Source organism: Vanellus vanellus, assembly GCF_965231255.1.
Source record: "Vanellus vanellus genome assembly, chromosome: 17".
Taxonomy (NCBI): Eukaryota; Metazoa; Chordata; class Aves; order Charadriiformes; family Charadriidae; genus Vanellus; species Vanellus vanellus.
The window spans coordinates 7,057,696-7,076,757 of record NC_138922.1 but is presented as its reverse complement, the minus strand read 5'-3'; the positions used below and the strand labels follow the sequence as shown (position 1 = coordinate 7,076,757).

General features: G+C 59.5%; 2 protein-coding genes across 2 annotated transcripts; both read right to left on the bottom strand.

Moving 5' to 3' along the window:
- Positions 1-2,321: 2,321 nt before the first annotated feature.
- TRIM47 (tripartite motif containing 47) lies at positions 2,322-9,884 on the bottom strand (the record flags this gene model as incomplete). Its single annotated transcript, XM_082492017.1, has 6 exons — positions 2,322-3,453; positions 4,642-4,716; positions 5,419-5,614; positions 6,205-6,435; positions 6,998-7,093; positions 9,168-9,884. The coding sequence occupies 6 exons, from the start codon at positions 9,882-9,884 to the stop codon at positions 2,828-2,830; spliced, it is 1,941 nt and encodes a 646-aa protein (XP_082348143.1). The 3' UTR covers positions 2,322-2,827.
- A 2,604-nt stretch (positions 9,885-12,488) lies between these two features.
- Positions 12,489-17,335, bottom strand: TRIM65 (tripartite motif containing 65). Its single transcript, XM_082491972.1, has 6 exons — positions 16,802-17,335; positions 16,210-16,305; positions 15,902-16,081; positions 15,258-15,429; positions 14,850-14,930; positions 12,489-13,552 (listed from the first exon to the last, which is right to left on the bottom strand). Exons 1-6 carry the CDS (start codon positions 17,246-17,248, stop codon positions 13,020-13,022), a joined length of 1,509 nt encoding a protein of 502 aa, XP_082348098.1. The 5' UTR covers positions 17,249-17,335; the 3' UTR covers positions 12,489-13,019.
- Between the last annotated feature and the right edge of the window lie 1,727 nt (positions 17,336-19,062).

Genomic DNA, 19,062 nt, shown 5'->3' with positions numbered 1-19,062 from the left:
TGGGGCAGAGGTGAATTAAGCAAAAGCAGCGGTACAACCAGAAGCAAAGCCCGAACACCCAGATGCGTCCTCCTGAGCTGCTCCCATGTTGGTTACAGGAAGGGAAGGGAAAGAGGTAGGATCCCGCCCAACCATCCCGAACCCTGAAGGAGTTCAGAGACTTGTGTCTGTGCATTGGGCAACGCGGAGGAGGGAGGGGTGCGTGGCTCAAGCACGGGTTTCCCCACGGAGCAATCAAGCCGCCTACGGCGAAGCGAAATGGGGGCAAAGGCCCAGATCCGCTGTATTTACTCTGGCAAAACTCCTCGCGGCGAACGGTGGGAGTTTTGCCTGAATAAATGAGATTTAGGGCCCAGACAGAGCTGAGATGGGAGCCCGCGTGCAAGATCTCTTCCTGCAGGCGTGCAGCAGAGATCAAGGTTACCTTCCTCTTCCTCTCGGCACGTGACTGTGCACGGGCTGTTGCACGTCCCTAACTTTCTCATCTGGTAAGGAATTTCTGATACCAAGTCCTCCCCGGCGTTAAGCAAAACAGCAGCGACGCCTGCGCTGTGTCACCGCTGACATCTCCTGCAAAGGCTGAGTTTCGCAGGGGAGCGACTGGCGCGAGCCAGACAAAGCGGTTTTGAGGCAGGAGCTCAGGACACGGGGAGTGAATTCCCATCTGGACAGAAGTCCGGGCAGCATTCCCGCTGGCCGGGAAAGGCTAAGATTTCATCCGAAAGTTTTCGCTCTGGAAGCCCTACCTCCCCTTTTCCCACCGCCTGCAGTATTTCAGGAGTCACGGCATACGGAAGAGGAGGAAGAGGAGGGATTTGCAGGCACATCCCAGGGGTTCCCCTCCCAGACCCCCTCCCCAGCCCTGCCCGGGGAGGGGGCAGATGCATTCGGACCCTTCAGCCCCCCCAGCGAGAGCCCGCAGCGGTGGCCGTTTGCTGGGGACTGGCACCTCTTTCTGTGCCAACGGGAACTGGCAGCACTGGCCAACGAGTTACAGTAAAGGAGCTCTTTAAGCCTCAGTGTTTATGTAAACGTGGCTTTAACTTTAAACCTCTCGGCTTTGTGGCTGCCTTTTTATTCACGTTCACTTTTTTCCCTTGGCTCCCCTTGAATATACCACTATGATTTCCAGCTTATCCTTTGGGGAATATATATATATATATATATGTTTTTCATATATTTAGCTAAATGGGCCATTTTCCATCCCTGTTGACCGTTGATGCGTCATCACTGACTCACTCACACCAGCGAAGGACCTGACCCAATATATTTTCTCTCTAGGTATATATTAGACAGCACTACGATTGTGTAAAGCAAGCTTTGGGAGGTAGGTAGCAAACTAATCCCAGAAAAAATAAACTCGTGGAAAGGCACGCTGCGCTGAGACAGGGGCTGCACTGTGCCGCCCTCACAGGCGGCGTTTCTGTATTTTTCTTCTGGAAAAGCTCCCTTAGCACAGGTGAACTGGCATTTTTGGCACTCAGCCTCAAGTTTCCACCTTTCCTGAGGGGGACACTGGCTTGAGAGTAGTTGTTGTTAATTGTTACTTACTGCCAGAGTCTAAAGGGTCATTTAACAACTGACTGATGCTGCACCTTTTATCGATGCACTCAAAGCTGTTCCTAAAACAGACTGTTTGCCCCTGGGACATACAGCACCTCTTCGTCACTTGAAAAACACTTTCAGGTAAGGGCTACAGCTCAAGTATGCCCAGGGTACTTTAAGAGTTGGGAGTTTAATAATATTAAAAACCCCTAAAATAGTAGGGTCATCAAAAACATGGGGGGAAATGTGGCTGTGAAGCTTCCATAAGCAGTTCCCGAGGAACGTGTTTACTAAAAGCACACCCTCAAAACTGTTTTGTGCTGCTCGCTTCCCCATCTCAAAGCAGGAACGGTGCTGCTGCTGCTCAGCAGGAGGCTTCTCCCTTTTCCCAGCTGGAATTTTTGGCTGCGGTGGGGAGCAGCCCCCCTGGCCACAGGGCTCCAACATACGCGGGACCACGGCTTTTCCCAAATGAGCCTGGCCACAGACCAGCCTTCAAGATACCCTCCGGCCGCAGCGCGAGGGAGGGCAAAGATCCTCGTTTCACGTTTGCGGCACTAATTGGCGGTCAGTCCTGCGGGGAGAGGCACCGCGTCACCGCAGCATGGCTCCTGCACCCAGCCGGGCTCCTCCGCGTCCCACCCGCCCCGGAGCACCCTGCTCACACACGCCAAGGCACGACGGCGATGCGGGCACCCGGGAAGCGACCGCATCTGCTTTGGGAGCTCACCCGGTCCATGCTGGGCTTGCTACTTCAAAGGCACTTCATAAGGAGCATGCAAAAGGTGTCGATGAGCTTAAAAAAGCAGCAGCGACACAGAGATCGAGGTAAGGCACAAAGCGGAGCATCGGTGCGAGTCACCAGGGCCGTGCGAGGAGATATTAAGGAGAGGAACCGGGCAGCCCGGCAGCTGGCCAAGGTACAGCTTCAAATCTACACGGAACTTCTCCTGAGCAATGTGCTTTACCAAGAAAGGCTGTGTCGCAGTCCCTGATGTCCAGAAAGGGAAACTGAGGGGCAGGGAGCAGCAGAAAGACTCGCCCGAGTCCTCTCAGCAGCCCAGCAGCAGAGCCAGCGCTCGGATCCAGCTCCCGCCTGGCTCCCAGCCCGTGGCGCTGCCCGCCAGACAGCTTCAGCCGCCCCCGGGGCACCAACAGCACGGAGCGAGGAGGGAGGGCTGCCACAGAGAAATACAACGCTACCAAAGAGAAGCCACGACGGCGGCAATGTGCTGCAGGAGAGACTCTTGTGGGTCTTCCCGTGTTCCCGCTCTCCGGGCAGTTACCTACGCTTTAGCACCGAGACACAATCTTTCTTCAGCGGCCCGATCTGCAGGTGGGCATCGACGCTCTCCAGGAAGAAGGCTGGTTTCAGCTTGCACAAGAAAAGGGAGGCAAATTGGTGGTTGATCTTGTTCTGGAACGGGTCAAACTGACCCTTGGCAAAATGGGAGACCTTGAGCTGCTGCAGGCAGGTCATCTTGGAGTCCTTGACTCCGTAGAAGGTCAGGGCCTTCTCTGAATACTCCAGGAAGACCCCAATTGTGTGGAAAAACGGCTGCTGGATGACGGACTCAAAGCCACCAAACCAGGCCACGTAGTTCTGTCCGTTCCACTGCAGGCAGCAGGACTTCTCATTCCGCCCCAGGCGCCCGCGGTTGTAGGACTCCCGAGAATCAAAGTCCTCAGCGATGACGCCGATGCTGACCCAGCCGTCGATGATCTCCACCTCCCAGTAGTAGTTGCCTCGGTTCATGAGGTTCACACCCAGCACCTGCTCGCAGTTGATGAACCGGGTCGGGCTCTCCGGGTAGGGAATGGGGCACAGCACCCGCTTGGCCCCTTTGGTGCCAAACAGCTGGATGAACTTGTCAGCTGTGTCACTGTCCAGGTCAATGATGAAGGCAACTGTGTGGGGCAAGAAGGAGACATGAGGATGAGGAGGGAAATGGGAGGAAATCCTCCCAGCCCTTCCCGCTCTGATCCCAACCCCAGCCTTTGGCGATTAGCGTGATCCTTTCTGACTTCTGCCATCACTCCATCCCTTTGCTTTTAAATCCCACAGCCAATTTCAGCCGATGAGGATAAGGGGCTGAAGGAGTTGATACTGCCATTAGCAGGATGAATACAGGTAAGTGGGCAGAGGAGAGAGGAGAGGGGCTGCTCGATGCGCTCAACCACAATATCTGACATTGGAGCGTGTAGGAACATCCCATATAAAAGTGGGTTTCAGGCAACCGCAGACAAACGCAGCAGGGAGGGACCCCAAGAAGACCGGAGCGCAGCCAGGCACACCACAGCTACAATCCAACCACTCCGTGCAGTCGGCTTTCGCTGCACAATGGCTCCCGCGGGAGCAGAGGCAGCCCCCGGCGCACGGAGCCATGTGAGAACCGCTGCTGGATCCCGAACAGAGGGGACATCCAGCAGGAACAGCCCTGGACACATATCACTGCCAATTGCGTTGCAGGAATGAACCCCTGGCGTGTCCAAACCCTGCAGCAGCAGCACAGCACTCCCTTGGTGCCACCGAGGCAGATCTTGTCCCCTATGGACATCCCAGTGGGTGACCCCATATCCCCTGTAAGGCTGCAGGGGCACATGTGTGGTGTTGGAGCCCGAGTCCAGCCCTGCACCCTCCAGCCTCAGCCCCTTCGGCCCCACTGTCTCTGCTCAGCCACCGATTTATCCCTCGTCTTGCTGTCCCTGAAGCTGACCCTCATCAGTCCGCTGCTCTGCGGCAAACAAGGCCGGCACGCAAACTCTGATCTAATTTAACGGAGGATCCAATTTGCCGAGGGCTGGAAGGCAGCAGAAATTACACGGTATCCCTACAGTTCCCCCGGCAGCTGGTCCGGCAGAACCACAGACAAGGGAAAAAAAATATCACCTAAACAGATTATGACTGTTGTCAGGAAAACAAGGAGGTTTCCTCCTTAGCTGAGCCATGTTTCCTCTGGTGGCGGCAGTGCTCCTGCCAGCCGTCGGCTCGGGACCAGCGCCGGCCGGGCATGCGGGAAGGAGCCGGCCGGCCAGGAGAGGGGAAAGGGAAGATGGACCTTAGCAACAACTGTCAAAGCAAAGTCCCTCGCTTACATTTCAAGAAGTAATCACGGCTCTCCAGGCAGGCAGGATTGTTTGACTTCTCTGGAAATCGGGACTCGGCCAACGCTGCAGAGATAGGGACAGAAGGGTTTGCCATCAGCAAAGGAACCGATGCCACAAACAAAGGTGTTACTGAAGCATCGACCCCCGCCCGACACCCCGGTGGTACCCAGCTGCTGTGCCCAACCGGCATCCCCAGCACCCCCTGCACATCCCTGCCAGCTCGGACACAGAAAAGGACAGATGTCACCTTTGCCACCCCAGGGAGATGCGCAAGGGGGGCAAAGAACCGGCTGCAATTCCCACGGGCATCTGAGAAAATGAGAGAGAGGAGAGAGCTCAGGCTAAACGAGAGAACGTGGGAGAAATCTGCCACGGTGGCTTTCTAACTCTGGCAGGTTTGGGAGACCACAGCCTGCCCCATGAAGAGGATCATCTATCCTGGGAAGAAAGAGTCCCCTTTCACGGGAGGCCACTTTGGCCACTTGCCCCCTCCCGCAGGGCCCTGCCTAACTCCCAGGCTGTTTGTTGCCTCTCCAGTCTCCGGTCTCCGTGGAAAAATTCATAAAACCTCAAAGACGAGGCATAAGCCCAGACAGGGATTGTGCAACGTGCAGCACAACCATGCCAGGCAGCTTCCAGGGCTGGCGGGAGAGGGGCCAGCGCTCGCAGGAGCCATTGAGCCTGCAGACATCTCCCACCTACGTGGGGAGGATGGAGGGTGACGGGGTGACCTCTGAGCAGAGGGGCTGCTGGGTGAACACAAACCTTCCTCCATCTCCTGGAAACTCAGCCCATCGATTCCTTTCCCCTGCAAGTGGTTCCACTGGTTTTTGCAGGCGGCGGACAGCACATCCTTCATGGCGCCCACGGCTTGGGTGCATTTGGTGAAGTTCAGCTCATTCTGGAAGCTCAGAGACGGGGAGAGGCTTTCTTCCATGGCTACTTTTAAGGCCTGAAATTCCTGAGCCAAAAAGACAGAGTTTCAGGAGGTTTCAAACAAGCCGAAGTTGTCTCTTGTTCCACAACCCCACCCTGCCCCAGAGGATTTGGGAACTGGCAGCTCACAGGACTTGGCCCAAGGACAGCTTTGCAGAAGGGAGGAGAGCGCTTTCCCGTCCGCGCGTTTCTGGCGCCTTCTCTTCGCTCCCTTTCAAGGCTGGACCCAGACCGTGCCCACCTCGCATGGAGCAGCATCTCCTCCCAAAAAGGTCTCCTCTTGCTGGGCTGCCGGGGAGGGGGGGATGCTGGATGGGGACAGTGGGGCACCCCAACCTCTCTCCCTCTGCCCCCCACACCGAGGTACCCAGCCTGGGCAGCACATCAGCTTTGCCTGGGTCACGGCCAGGATGGAGGTGGGGGTGATGGAGGAGAAAGTCTTGGCCGCCTGGTCCCCCCGGGAGCGGGGAGGGGAGAGGACTGTGCCAACGGGACTGTGACTCTGCAGCCCTCGCGTCCCCAGGGCTCCTGGCGCCCAGCTCCACGTGAAATGGGACAAAACCCCAAAAGGCAGCATTATCAGCTCCTTCTCCTCGCCCCATCCCACCCAGGCACCTGGAGGAAGTAGATGGTGTCAGTGCTGGGGACGTTCTCCAGGTTTTGCTTGCACTGGGCCAGCTTGGCTCGCCTCTCCTCCTTCCAGCGGAGATCGGCCTCGGCCTCCCCCAGCATGGAGCGCTCCCCGTCCTCGATGAAACTGGCCACCTCCTTCTGGAAGGTCGCCAGGACCTCAGAGGCTTCTGCAAAGAGCTTCTCGACTCTTTCCCTCTCCTTCGTGGCGGCGCCCTGAGCGCAGGGAGAGAGGGGTGAGGGTCACCTCCCACAGGAGAGGGTGGGGGAGACCTCCCTTGTCCCCTGCCCAGCACCCAGTTCTCAGCTCTGCGGGGTCCCCCTGACACCCCGTAACCCCCTTTGCCCAAGAACTCGGAGCACTTTACAACTCAGGTGTCAAGGGACCTTGCTGAGCACGGCCGCTTACTGCTCCGCCCCATCTCCTGTCCCCAGGTGGTGAAATGACATGTTTGCACAAGGGCGAAAGGGGACCAAAACCCCCGTGAGCCTGAGGAGAGAAGGTGCAAGAGCCAGCGGAAGCCCTGGCATAGCCCTTGCCCCATTCCTTCTTCCAGCTTGCAAATGAAAGCAACCCGAGATGCTATGAGGGTTAGCACAGATGAGAAACAAGGATCCTCAGGGATCCTTTCCAGGGTCACCATTGTTTTACAGAGCGCTCGCTCCCCTGTGAGCACCACCTCCACACCCCACCCACCCCAGAAGCTCACAGCCCCTTCGCCGCCGCTCCCGGGCCCAGCAGAGCTGCGCTAACGGAGCGAAGCCATCGCAGAGTCACCTTAATGAGCTCCACCATCTTCTTGGACTGTGCGATGGTGACTGCCAGCTCCTCCAGCTCGTTCTCCACATCGCTGAGAAATTTGGCCTGTTGGGCCTGTGGACGTGAAGGACAAACGCTGAGCTCTGCCCCCGATCCCGGCGGCACGGAAGCACGGGGGACCCAGCCTCTCCCACCATTCATCCTGCAGCCCCTTCTCTGACCGTGACCTCGCTATCAGGCTTTGGGTGAAGGGGGCAAAGGGAATCACGAGTCATTTTCCTGTTTTCCTCCCCTGCAACATCCAACCTGCAAACATCCCTTCTCGCTCGGCTGGAAAACTAAAGGAGCAGCCGGACTGCAAAGGGCTGTGGCCAGCTCCGCGCTCCCCTCCCTGCTCCCAGCATAAACCAAACAAAATAGGAATTTGAAAGCAAAACCATCGGGCAGCGATAGCAGCACGCGCAGCTAAGCCACGAGCTCTTAGTATATACCCCGAGGCTAGGAAAAATCCGCCTGGGACTGGTGCAGAAGCTGAACAGCAGAGCTGGAGCACTCAGAAACGCAGCACTGAGTCCCCTGGAGGTTTCTCTTTTGGAGCAAAGCAAACCAGCTCGGGAGCACAGGGTGCTGCGTGCCTGCAAAGGAAGCACCGTCCGAACGCGGCATTTCCTGATGCGCTATTGTTAGCGCCAGCCATTGCCCGTCATGAGGACGGCTCCCTCGGGAGCCAGGAGGGCATCGCATCCCCCAACCAGGGCAGCTCCTCAACCCCAACGTTCAGCCCCCAGCCCCCTGCAGTGCTCGTGTCCGGTGAGGGGGGACAGGCGCTTTCCCCATCCATCCTTCCCACCCCGCAGCGCGAGGGCAGTGGCAGAGAGCAGCTGCAGAGGCCGGGCAGGCGAAGTTAAGCAGCGCCTGCCGAGGCCCGACAGCTCCTTGGGGCTGGGATCACACACGCTTTCTATTTTAAGGCACCTGATGACTAATAACGCCAGCAAAAGGGTTTTCCTGCAATCCCAAGAGCCCACAAGGGAGCAGGAGCTGGCTCAGGGCTGCTGCTGTGCTCCCCGCCAGTGTGTCTCCAGCCCCCGGGCTCTCCCCTGGAAAAAGCAAACCCCTCCAAGATCTCCAAATGCCCCATGCCGAGGTGGGGATGCCACCACGCCGCGAGCCTCGCAGGGTCCCGTCTGCCTGCAGCCCCGCAGAGGCCCCACACGCTCGAGGCAGCAGTGCCCAGGAAGCACTGTGTTGGGCTTGGAGCCCCGGCGCCTGGGGAGGCTCGTGGGTGCGAATCTGGGAGGTGACTCAGCCGCATCTGGGAATGGGAGTGACGGAAAAAACCCCACTGCCAAAAACACCAGGACACAAAGGGCTGGTGGAGCGGGAACAGCGGCCGGGCAGGCTGCCAGCGCTCCGAGAAAAACCGCCTTGATGAAGCTGTGGGAACGAGACAGAGAAGACGGGTGCCCCATGACTGCGTGGGCGGCCACTGCGGGGTGTCCCAGGCGCCCTCGCCCCCAGCCCTACACACACCAGGACTGCGAGTTCGGCCCCGCAGTGGGACCAAACCCCACAGGCTGGCTGGCAGCGGGTCTGCCCCTAATGCCTGTCCCCGTCTGCCCGTCCTGTCCCAACCCAACAGGGTGCCCAGATGGCACAGCACCCGGTCCCCCCACGCTGGGGGGGGGGCACGCTGACCCTCCCCAGGGGTCTGCTGCCCGCAGAAATAGCTGCTGCACACCCTCCAAGTCTCATCCTGTCCAGGGAAGCTGTTGCCAGCCCATTCCAATCCCCCTCCCAGGGGTCTGCTGCCCCCTGCGAGCATCCCCTGCTGCCCCCCGGGGTCTGCTGCCCCAGAACCTGTTGCCACCCCACCCCACACAGGGTGTCCCCCCAAGTTGCTGCACCCTCCCACGTGGGGATTAGGTCCCCCGTGGGGACGTGGGTGCAGCAGGGAGCCTCCCCAGGGGTGCTGCACCTCACCCCACTCAGGATGCCCCACGAGCGCTGCGCCCCATATGGACACCCCCACGCCAGGGTTAGGTCCCGCGTGGGGATACGGGCGCAGCACCCTCCCCACCCAGCCTGCCCCATCCTTCCCCACCCAGCGCACCCCACCAGCGAGCCCCGTGTGGGGACCTCCGCGCATCCTCCCCCCCCCCACACCTCACCCCCTCTCCCCACGCACCTCTTTGTGTTCTCGCTCCCGCTCGAGGGGCACCACGTCGTGGGCGCGATGCTCCTGGGCGCGGCAGCGGGCGCAGACGCAGGTTTGCTCGGCGCGGCAGAAGCCGTCGAGGGGCTGGAGGTGGCGGGGGCACAGACCCTCCTCCAGCCGCCGCAGCGGGGCCACCAGGCGGTGGGCGCGGAAGGCGGGGGCCCGGCGGTGAGGCTCCAGGTGGGCTCCGCAAAAAGAAGCCAAGCAGACCAGGCACGATCGCGCCGCCGCCACCCGCGACCCCGCCGGGCACACGTCGCACAACACCGTCGCTCCTTCCTCCCCCGCCGCATCCTCCTCCTCGGCTCCCGGTGCCATCGGGGGGGACCGGGGGGTTGGGGACGGGGGGGACGAAGCGGCGGCGGCGGCGGCTGCCAGCAGCGGCAGCACCTCGCAGAGGGCGCGGTTCTTGCGGAGCCGCAAGGCTGCGGGGACGGGCTCCTGGCAGAGCGGGCAACGGGCCGCCCCGCCCGCCCCCCCGCTGCCGTCGGGGGGGCCCGGCCGTTGGCGGAGCGCCCCCAGGCAGCCCTGGCAGAAGTTGTGCCCGCACGGCACCGTCACCGGATCCTTCAGGAGATCGAGGCAGATGGGACAACCGAAGGGACCGTCCGGCAATCCCGGAGCCGCCAGCGCCAAGCGTAACGCCTCGGCGGAGGACGGCGGGACGCTCCCGGGCGCGGTCTCCATCCCTGAGCACCCCCGACCAGCCGGCCCCAGCCCCGGCCCCGGCCCCGGCCCCAGCCCCGACGGGAGGCGGGCGGCCGCCTCGCCCCGCCCGCCCGCTCCGCCTCCCCCCGGCCGGAGCTGCCGCCGCCGGGCCGGGGCTCCTCTCCCAGCAGTTGCTGGGGGGGTGGTCTGCTGCCTCCCGGGGGGGTCTGACCCCCCCAAGCCCCGGGACCTGGTCCCCAATCACCCGCTCCCCTCGGGGAGGGGTGTCTCACCCCCGGGTCGGCTCCACACGCCGGGCATGTGGTCCCTCTCCCCGGCATCTGCTGCTTTCTGGGAGATCTGCTCCCCCCCCCCCCCCCCCCCCCGCTGATGTACTGCCTCCCACCCATGGTCTACTACCTCCTAAAAGATCGGCCCCACTGGGATCTGGACCCTCCTCAGAGGTCTGCTGCCCGCAGGGGTAGCTGCTGCACAACCCCCCAGATCTCCTCCTGGACAGGGAGGCTGTTGCTGGCCCATTCCAATCCCCCTCCCCCTCGTCTGCTGCCCCCCACAAGCATCCCCTGCTCCCCAAGACCTGCTGCCCCAGAACCTATTGCCACCCCACTGTCCCCCCAGGTGCTGCTCCCCACCCTGGGGATGCATGGAGGGTCCTGAGCTCCCCCCAGTACATAGGTGCAGGTACTTTCCTGCCCACCCTTGTGCCCATCACCCCATGTCAGCCATTTCCAAGGCCAAAAGGGCTGCGGTGCCCAGGTCCTGGCTCGGTCCCCGTCCCCTCTTCCACCGGCCCCGGCAGGAGCAGGCAGGCACCAGGCAGAGGTGGGGCTAGGGAGACATCAAGGTGCTGTTGGTCTGAGGAACTGATGCTCCGAAGGCTGGGGCACATCTGCTATGAGGACAGGTTGAAAGAGTTGGGGGTGTTCAGCCTGGAGAAGAGAAGGCTCCGGGGAGACCTTATAGACCCTTCCGTTACCTAAAGGGGCTACAGGAGAGCTGGGGAGGGACTTTTTCCAAGGGCATGTAGTGATGGGACGAGGGGGAATGGCTTCAAACTGGAAGAGGGGAGATTTAGATTAGAAATCAGGATGAAATTTTTCACTCTGAGGGTGGTGAGACAGTGGCCCGAGTTGTCCAGAGAAGCTGTGGCTGCCCCATCCCTGGAGGTGTTCAAGGCCGGGTTGGACGGGGCTTGGTGTCCCTGCCCATGGCAGGAGCTTGGAACTGGATGATCTTTAAGGTCCCTTCCAACCCAAACCATTCTATGATTCTATGATTTGCCTGGCAAACATAGGATCTCCGGCCACCTCCTGTGGAGGGTTCACATTTTTTGGCTTGGATACATTCCCAGGTCCATGCCGGCCCAAGGTCCCACCCAAGGACAGGGCTGGGAGGAGTGGGGAGGTGTGGAGCGAAGGAGGAAGCACAATACGACAAAATGCATCTGTTCCCAAAGAAGGGGATTGATCTTTTTAATCTTTTCCCCAAAGGAAACAAGTTGATGTGATTCATTCCCCACACTTTCATTTGCATGCCTCCGGCACCTTTGAATCCCGTGCCCAGTTTCATCCCATTAGTCCTCACCAGCATCTCTGCGGGGGTGGCGGGAGATGCCGGACCTGTGGTCTCACCCTTGGAAAAACTTCAATCAAAGCCTCTGATTCTCTTCTGTGCCAGATCAACCTTTGAGCAGAGCCATAGGAAACCAGGTTTCCTTATTGCAGCACTACTGCAAATAAAACACCTTCCGTTTCTGCCGTCACCTGGTCGCTATGTGAGGCCGGTCCCTACTGCTGGCTCCTGAGGACACAGAGGGGCAGGATGGGGCCCTGCAGGGATGGGTGGGGGAGCAGGGGCACCCAGATCACACCCCCTCCAGAGCCGCTTGGTCCCACAGCTCCCACCAGCACTGAGGTCAAACCAGTAGGAAAATAGAGCTTTACTAGGGAAGGCAGCTTCGTACAAAGAGCAACGGCAGCATGGCACCCTCAAAAATTGCTCTGACGCATCTGAGAGCGGCAAGAGGAGACCGGGAGGGGCTGGAGGAGCAGGACCTGCCTGCATGTGGGGCTGGGGCAGAGCAGGGCTCCCTCTGCATTGCTCCACAGCACCCCCTCTGGGGTCCCCCTCACCCCAGATCTTCTCCAGGCTTGGCAGTTTTGGCAGGGATAGGAGAAAGAGGAAAAAAATAATTCTTGCACCCTTGTTATCCCCCTCCCTCACCCTGTCTGCAGGGGCAGACACCCACACATGTCCTCACGCACAGTGACCAGGGGCTTCAGCCCCACCGCGAGGGCACAGCGCTTAGCCCTGCATCCTTCCCCTGGCCCTAACCTCCATCACCAGCATGATATTTGCATATGCAAATCAGAGCGGGTTCATTTGCATGTCTATGTAAGAGACCGCTAAGATGTCTTGATCAAAATGTCTCAGAAGTCGCTTACTATAAGCGGACTGGCCACATCCTGGTCATAACAGGAGCACTTGAAACTGGCCGAGCTGAGCTGCAAGATGAGCCACCGCAATCACCAGCCGCATCCTGTTTACCACAGGAGTACATCAGGAGCGACCATCTTCCAAGAAGATCATCTTCCAAGAAAGACTGGCCGAGCAAAAGTGGCTTCTGTACTGATTGGTCAAGTATCGAGCAGACTTTGACTATAAGATAGTGCCGTGTCCCTCTACAGACAGACCTCCAGAACCCCCACTAGCATTGTGATCCAAGGATCGTGAGTCAATGGGATGCCACTGACGTTAGGGGACCATCAGGATGCTGAGGGTCAGTGGTGGTGGCTAAACTCTTGCTGTGCTCCATAATACTCCTTCTCTCTTCTCCTTTTCCTCTACTTCCTCCTTTATCACTCATTTCAGTAATCAAGGCTGGGAGATAACGATAAAGCTTAGCAGATGGCGTTCGACCTTGTTTGTATCTTAATCTCACGCATGGAATCACTACACGTCCTCTGGGACCGGTCACATCCCAGACCGGGATGTGGCACTCTGTCCTCATCAGCTCTCATTAAAACACTGCACTCCACTCCCGCCTGGGCATCGGGGTCCCACTCGCACCGCGACAGTCCCGGCTGCAGCTCGGCTACGGCACCAGCCTGAGGCTCGCCGGCGCAGCTAACGGAGCAGTGCGGCAGCTCCAGTTCATTCCCGCTGGCACAGCGTCACTGTTCGCCCCTCGCACAGCCAAAAGACGGGGTAGAGGGGCTCGGTGAAGACATTGTGGAAGGAGTGGATGAGGCACATCCTCTCCCCAAGGCCGTAGAAGGAGAGGAGCCCCTTGCCGTAATCCAGACTGACCCCCAGGTTCTTATAGAGCCGCTCCCGGATTTTCTCCCTCTGGCCCTTGTGCCAGGCCAGGTAGCAATCCTCCCGCACCTGCAGCCCCCACGAACCCCCATCCAGCCCGATGTTGAACTTGTGGCCCTGCTGCCGCTCCCAGGGGAGGCTGCGGTAGGTCACCCCCAGGACGACGGAGTGGTTGGAGACCTTCACCTCCCAGTAGTGGTGGCCATGGCCATAGCCCTGCATGCACAGCACCTGCCAGGGCTCGAAGCGGGGTCCCTGCTCCTGCTGCCCGCAGGCAGCGCTGGCGCCGTGCCTGGCTTTCCGGTTGCCCTTCGACAGCTCCAGGTACTTGTTGGCCGTCTTGGGATCGAAGGTCAGGTTACGGTGGTCTAGGAAGAGCAACGACATGGATGGGGCTGAAATGCTTCATCAGTCATTTACGCCCTTGGCGTGAGCCCCCTCAACGGTGAGGCAGTTTAAACTGTAGGGCTGGCTCGCAAAACAGGAGGGAACAAGTCATGGCGTGTTTGGAGGGGAAGGGAAGCAGGGTGAGATATCTGCCTGGCCGCCTACTCGAAGGAACGGGAACAGCCCAGAGAGAGCTGGCGAGGCACCGAGACGCGGCGCTTCCTGCAGTCCTTGCACAGCCCAGCTCACAGCGGTGGCTCCGTGGTTGCTTTGAAAGAGATGTGCTTGATTTTAAAAGCAAAAAAATACGAGCACGGGTGGAGAGAGGGGGAGGAAAACAGGCATCACGTGAGCAAATATGGTACTGCAGGGAGTTACTGTCCTCTGCATGGGCTGCCACAACGCCTCCTGCCACGGGCAGTCACTGGCCACCAGCACCTCACCTTCCTCCTGCAACAACCCAACCCATCCAGCTGTGCTGAGCTCATGCCTGCTGCTCATAAATAACTTTTTTTTTTCCTATTAACAATCCTGAAAACATTCTGTGGGGCCTGATGGAAGGAATCCTTACAGGTCCCGTAGGCATTGATTGCCTCCCTGGCAAGAGTGATGTGACCAGCGTGCCCCAAACGTTATCCAACCCTCTTCCCAACAGGGAGGAGATGGGAAAAGGAGCGTTGAGGAAATCCGTGGGCCCAGGGAGGGAAGGGGACACAAAGGACTGCAGCTAGGAGCGCTGGGGCCATACCCCTGGGCAGAGAGCAATGACTGCAGGGAGGGCTCTGGATGGGTGCTGTGCCGCGCAGGACGGCTTGGGCAGCCCATGACATCCCTGCGGGTGCTCAGTCGCCAGATGCTGATGCTGCCCGTGGGAAAGCGCTGTGTCTAAATATGGATCATTGGGAACAGGCACGTCGCTCCTGCCTGGGCGAAATGCCCGAGGCGGGTGAAAAGGAGAGGATGGAGATGGGGTGAGATCTGGGGCAGCAACCAGCCCAATGCCAGGCACTGGCAGCCCTGGTTTCCACAGGAAAGCAAGTCCCTGGTGCTGCTAACCCCTGAAGGAGCCCTTTCCCGGCCACGCAGTGTCTCCCAGCCTGTCTGCTCCAGCCCTACAACACCCTTCTCCACATTTAGGGAAAGGAATTAGGAGAGCCGGGAAAGGAATCCCCTTCACCGCAGCCATGACCACCCTCCTCCTGGGGAAGAGCTCGGCTTGGTGAGATCTCTGCCTGCTGGGCACCCCAGTGTTCCCCCGACCCCCTATGTGCTCCTCACCCTTCAGAAGCTCAGCTCGGAGTTGGCACTCAGGGAGAGGGGCCACCACCTTCACCACCGGCTTCTCGGGCTGCACCGGGCCTGTGGAGGATGGGGACAGGCATTTTGAGTGAGGTCACCCAAAAACTTGTCCCTTCCTAATTTCAATGGGAGGAGGAAATCCATCGTATCCAAGCCTGGGAGCATGCACGTGCCACAGCGGCTCGGCATTGCCAGCAAGGAGGGGGCACAGGGAAGCCACCCAGCTCATCCCACCCCATTGATACCCATCTGCTGAACAGTAGAAGCATGTCCCCATCCCAACCCCCTGTGTCCAGCAGCCATGTCCCCAGCATGGTGGCACCAGCCAGGCTATGGTTCAGGGTGACTTGGGGCCCTTTGGGGTGGCTCTGCGAGCAGAGGGCTTACCTTGGCCAACGGGGTCAGGGGCTTTGGGGGCCACAGCGTGGGGGAGGTCCTCCAGCAGGAGCCTGGAGACGTCGGTGAGGATCTCAGTGACAGGCTTGACCATGCTGGCCCCATCGAACTCCACGGGAAGCGGCACCTCTGGGCTCTCCGGAGATGGGAGCAGGGGAAACTCCTGTGGATGGACACACAAACACCCATACACCAACCTGGGTGGGGATCGGCACCTCCAAAACCCGTCCATGCACACCACATTTCCCTGGTGAGTGATGGGGGCATCCCCAAAACATCTGCTGTTAGCTGCGGTTGGCACACGGGGTCAGGGGACTTGCAGGGGGAGCGTGAGACTGCGGGAGCGGAGGGGCTGTGGCACAGGACTTTGTGTTTTGCTGGCGGTGGAAGAGCCTTGCTGAGCAGTTTGGGGGTGGGAGATGCTGCCCATGGCCCCATGGGCAGCACCGTCCACTCCGATCCAGCATCAGCTCCCCCAGGTTTTCAGTACCCCCCTACAAAAGCAGATCTTGCCTACAGCCCCGTGCCATCGTCCCTGAGCCAGGCTCAGGACGCATCCCCCCTGGGGACGGGGCTGACCACGTCTCTGTCCTCACCCAAAAGCACACGGTGATGGCAGCTGGAGGGGATGGTACCTGGAGGAAGGTCCTGTGGTCAGGGCAGGCCAGCAGGTGCTGAGCCCTCTCCCTGTGCTGGCTGAGGACATCCAGGCGGTCCTTCAGGAGGCTCCAGCTCTCTTCCATGTGCCCCAGTGCTGCCGCCTGCCCTTGCTCAATACTGGCCTCTGTCTGCCACTGGCAATTCTCCAAGGCTTCCTTCAGGAGCGCAAATTTGCTCAGAATCACCGATTTGAGCCTCTCAGAGGAATCCTGGGTGGGGAAGAGCAGTGAGAGCCAGCACGCTCCCACCCACACACCCAGCACGGAGGTGGCTGCACCATTACCTTGATGCTGCATGTTTGCTCCTCCAGCTTCTGCATCACCTGCTCGATCCTCTCCGATTCCTCCTGGGCTTTTTCCAGGGACTCTTTCAAAAGGGCCTGCAAAGGGAGGCACCAACGTCCTATGGTGCAGCATGCTGCTGTCCACCTGGTGCCCAGGAGCCCTCCCAGGGCTGCAGGACAGGGCTTCAGGACAGGGCTTCCAGGGAAGGAGTAGGCTTGGGAAGGGGAGAGGCTGTGACCAGGGTCACTGAGAAGCGAAACCCTGTGTTGTCTTTCACCCATTTCTGGTTTTTTTCCTCTAGATCATGGGGTCACAAACATAGGGCACTGTTCATCTGGTGCTGCTGGATTTAGCCATCTCTGCTGCTCCTGACAGCCCATGATTTTTGGGGAGCAGCCGGGCACTTGTGGAATCTCCCTGGCCAGAGCCCGTGCCAGCCTCCTGTTCAGCTGAGGCCAGACACAGCTCAGCACGTGAAGGCACATCACGTCCCCACAGCAGGGCATGGGACACCAGAGGTGGATGTCATGCCATGCCAGAGCTGCCTGACTCCCCCCGTTCCCCCCCCGTCCTGCCACACATCATCCCCACCTGCTTTTTAGAGCGCTCCTCCTCGAAGAGCACCCGCCGGTGCCGCTGGCACTGCCGGACGGTGCAGACACAGCAGATGCACCGCCGCTCGTCCTCACAGTACAGCTCCAGCGGGCGCCCGTGCTGCGGGCACAGCTCGCCATGGGCCACCTCACACCTCTCTCTGCCTGAGACCCGCGCCTCGCCATCCCGTGCCAGCTCCACCACGCTGCACAGGGTGACGTTCTTCTCCAGGTATGGGTACTGCTCGAAGCTCCTGCGGCACTCAGGGCATGTATAGCCCTTCTCAGCCCTGGTGGGCACCTGCTCTTGCTTCTGCCAGTGGTTGCTGATGCAGTCCTTGCAGAAGTTGTGCCCACAGGGCAAAGTCACGGGTACGCTGAACAGCTCCAGGCAGATGGAGCACACCAGCTTCTCCTCCAGCTTCTGTGAGACAGGCGACGCCATCCTGCTTGCACCAGGGATCAGGGCAATGGGAGAAAGATGCCGGCCAAAGAAGCCGGGGAAATAGAAACTTGGCTGTGCAGAGGAGGAAGACACTGTGACGCAGAGCACAGAGGCGGGTCAGGGCTCCGAGCCAGGCATGCTCTTAAAGAGACACCCAGTGGGTGTCCCCACGGCCACGCTGGCTGTGCCACACGATGGGAAGACGATGGGGAGGGTTGGAGCTGCCCCCCCCCGGCCAGGGACAGGGAGGGCTGCAAAGCACAGCAGAAGGACCTGGAGAAGATGAAACGCTGCAGCGACAGCTCAGGGAGACATGTGCAAGAGGCTGACAAGGTTCAGAGCAACGTGTATTTCCACGAATGCGTTTGCGGGGGTACACATACGATGTATAACCTGATTTCACTCCTTTTTTGCCCTTTAAAGGAACTTCCTGGCATCCTCACCTTTGCCAGGGCTGGGTCCCCGAGCAGAATATGGCAGTCCTCCCTGGCAGAGAGACCACAGTACAGTGCTCCTGGCCTCTGCCAGCCTGGGAACCAGCAGAGAGGGGCACCCACCACTGCTACAGCCACTTGTCACCTCCCTCTGCAGTGACAAGGGCCGTGACACATGCCAGCAGCCAGCCAGGGCCACATTCTGCCTTTGCATCTTTCCATTTTAAACTACAGCTCCTGCTGTTTGCACATGCCCCCGTGCACACCCGCCACTCCTTTTCCTGCTAAGTTCCTTGCAACACCCCCTGCACATCTGGACTCCAAAAGACAAGAAAGACGTTATCTGGGCAATCAGTCCCTGCTCAGGTGGCAGGTGGAGGCGATTGTGGCTCCCATGCACTGCATACCTTCACCTTGTCTTCATACAGTTTAGTTTTGGGAAAAAATGCTGCCAACCTTCCAGTCCAAACCTTATCTCCTCACCCTTGCAGACGCGCTATCGCTCACGCACACGCTCCCAGGCAGCTGAGCGCTGGCAGGATGGCCCCAGTTTACAACGGTTCTGCAGCCTCCCCACACACGTGACTTTGCTTTCACCTGTGCAGGGGAGGGTGAGCGGGGGAGGAGGTCTGTGCTGCAACTGGGACACTCACCAGAGGGTCAGAGCAGTTTCTGTATCACAGGCAGGCTTGGAGCCACCCTCGAGACTGCCCCTGGACCCAGGAGGTGACAGCATCTGTCACAACTCCTCACATGTTCCAGCATAGCTTCAGCCCCCCCCCCCAAACATTTCTTTGGGCTGAATCTGCAAATTCTGACCAAATATTCAAAACTCAGAGAGGGGCATAACACAACCTGTGTGTCTGCCTGGAACCACAGGACACTGCACTGCCACTGCGGTCACCTCACCAGTTAATTAACCCCGGCTTAAACCAGACCCCAGAACCCTTTGGAGCAGGAGGAGAGTTCAGAGAGCTCAGGAGTAGCTGGTAACACCCTGGCCAACCGCAGCAGAGGGGATGTTTCTGCACAATCTCAGCTGTTTGCTGGAGGCTCTTATTTCCTAAAGATGCAGGGAAACTCATAAAAAAGTTACTGGAAACCAGAGCTGGGAACAAGCAGCAGCAATGGCAGGGACACGTTGGTATTTGGGAGTTCACACATGTGAACAGGGGACATAAAAGAGCCCTGGAGAGCACAGCAGAAAGCAGTCTCACTGCAGCTTTGGGTACAGGACTGGCAGCAGCAGAGTGCCAGGCCACCACCGCGCATCTGCCCCAACCCCAGCAGCTCTGCAGATCTGCTTTTGCTCCAACTATCCACACCGGGTATGTGCAGCCCAAAGAGCAAGGGGAAGGAAGCTGAGGTCCTCACGCTTGG

Bases quoted from the DNA above. Each gene is read 5' to 3' on its own strand.
- TRIM65 (XM_082491972.1), bottom strand. From the start codon at position 17,248: ATGGCGTCGCCTGTCTCACAGAAGCTGGAGGAGAAGCTGGTGTGCTCC. The intron at 16,082-16,209 runs GTAATGGTGCAG...GCGCTCCTGAAG, and splicing joins AGCAAACATGCAGCATCAAG to GAAGCCTTGGAGAATTGCCA. The intron at 14,931-15,257 runs GTAAGCCCTCTG...CATCCTCCACAG, and splicing joins CCCTGACCCCGTTGGCCAAG to GCCCGGTGCAGCCCGAGAAG.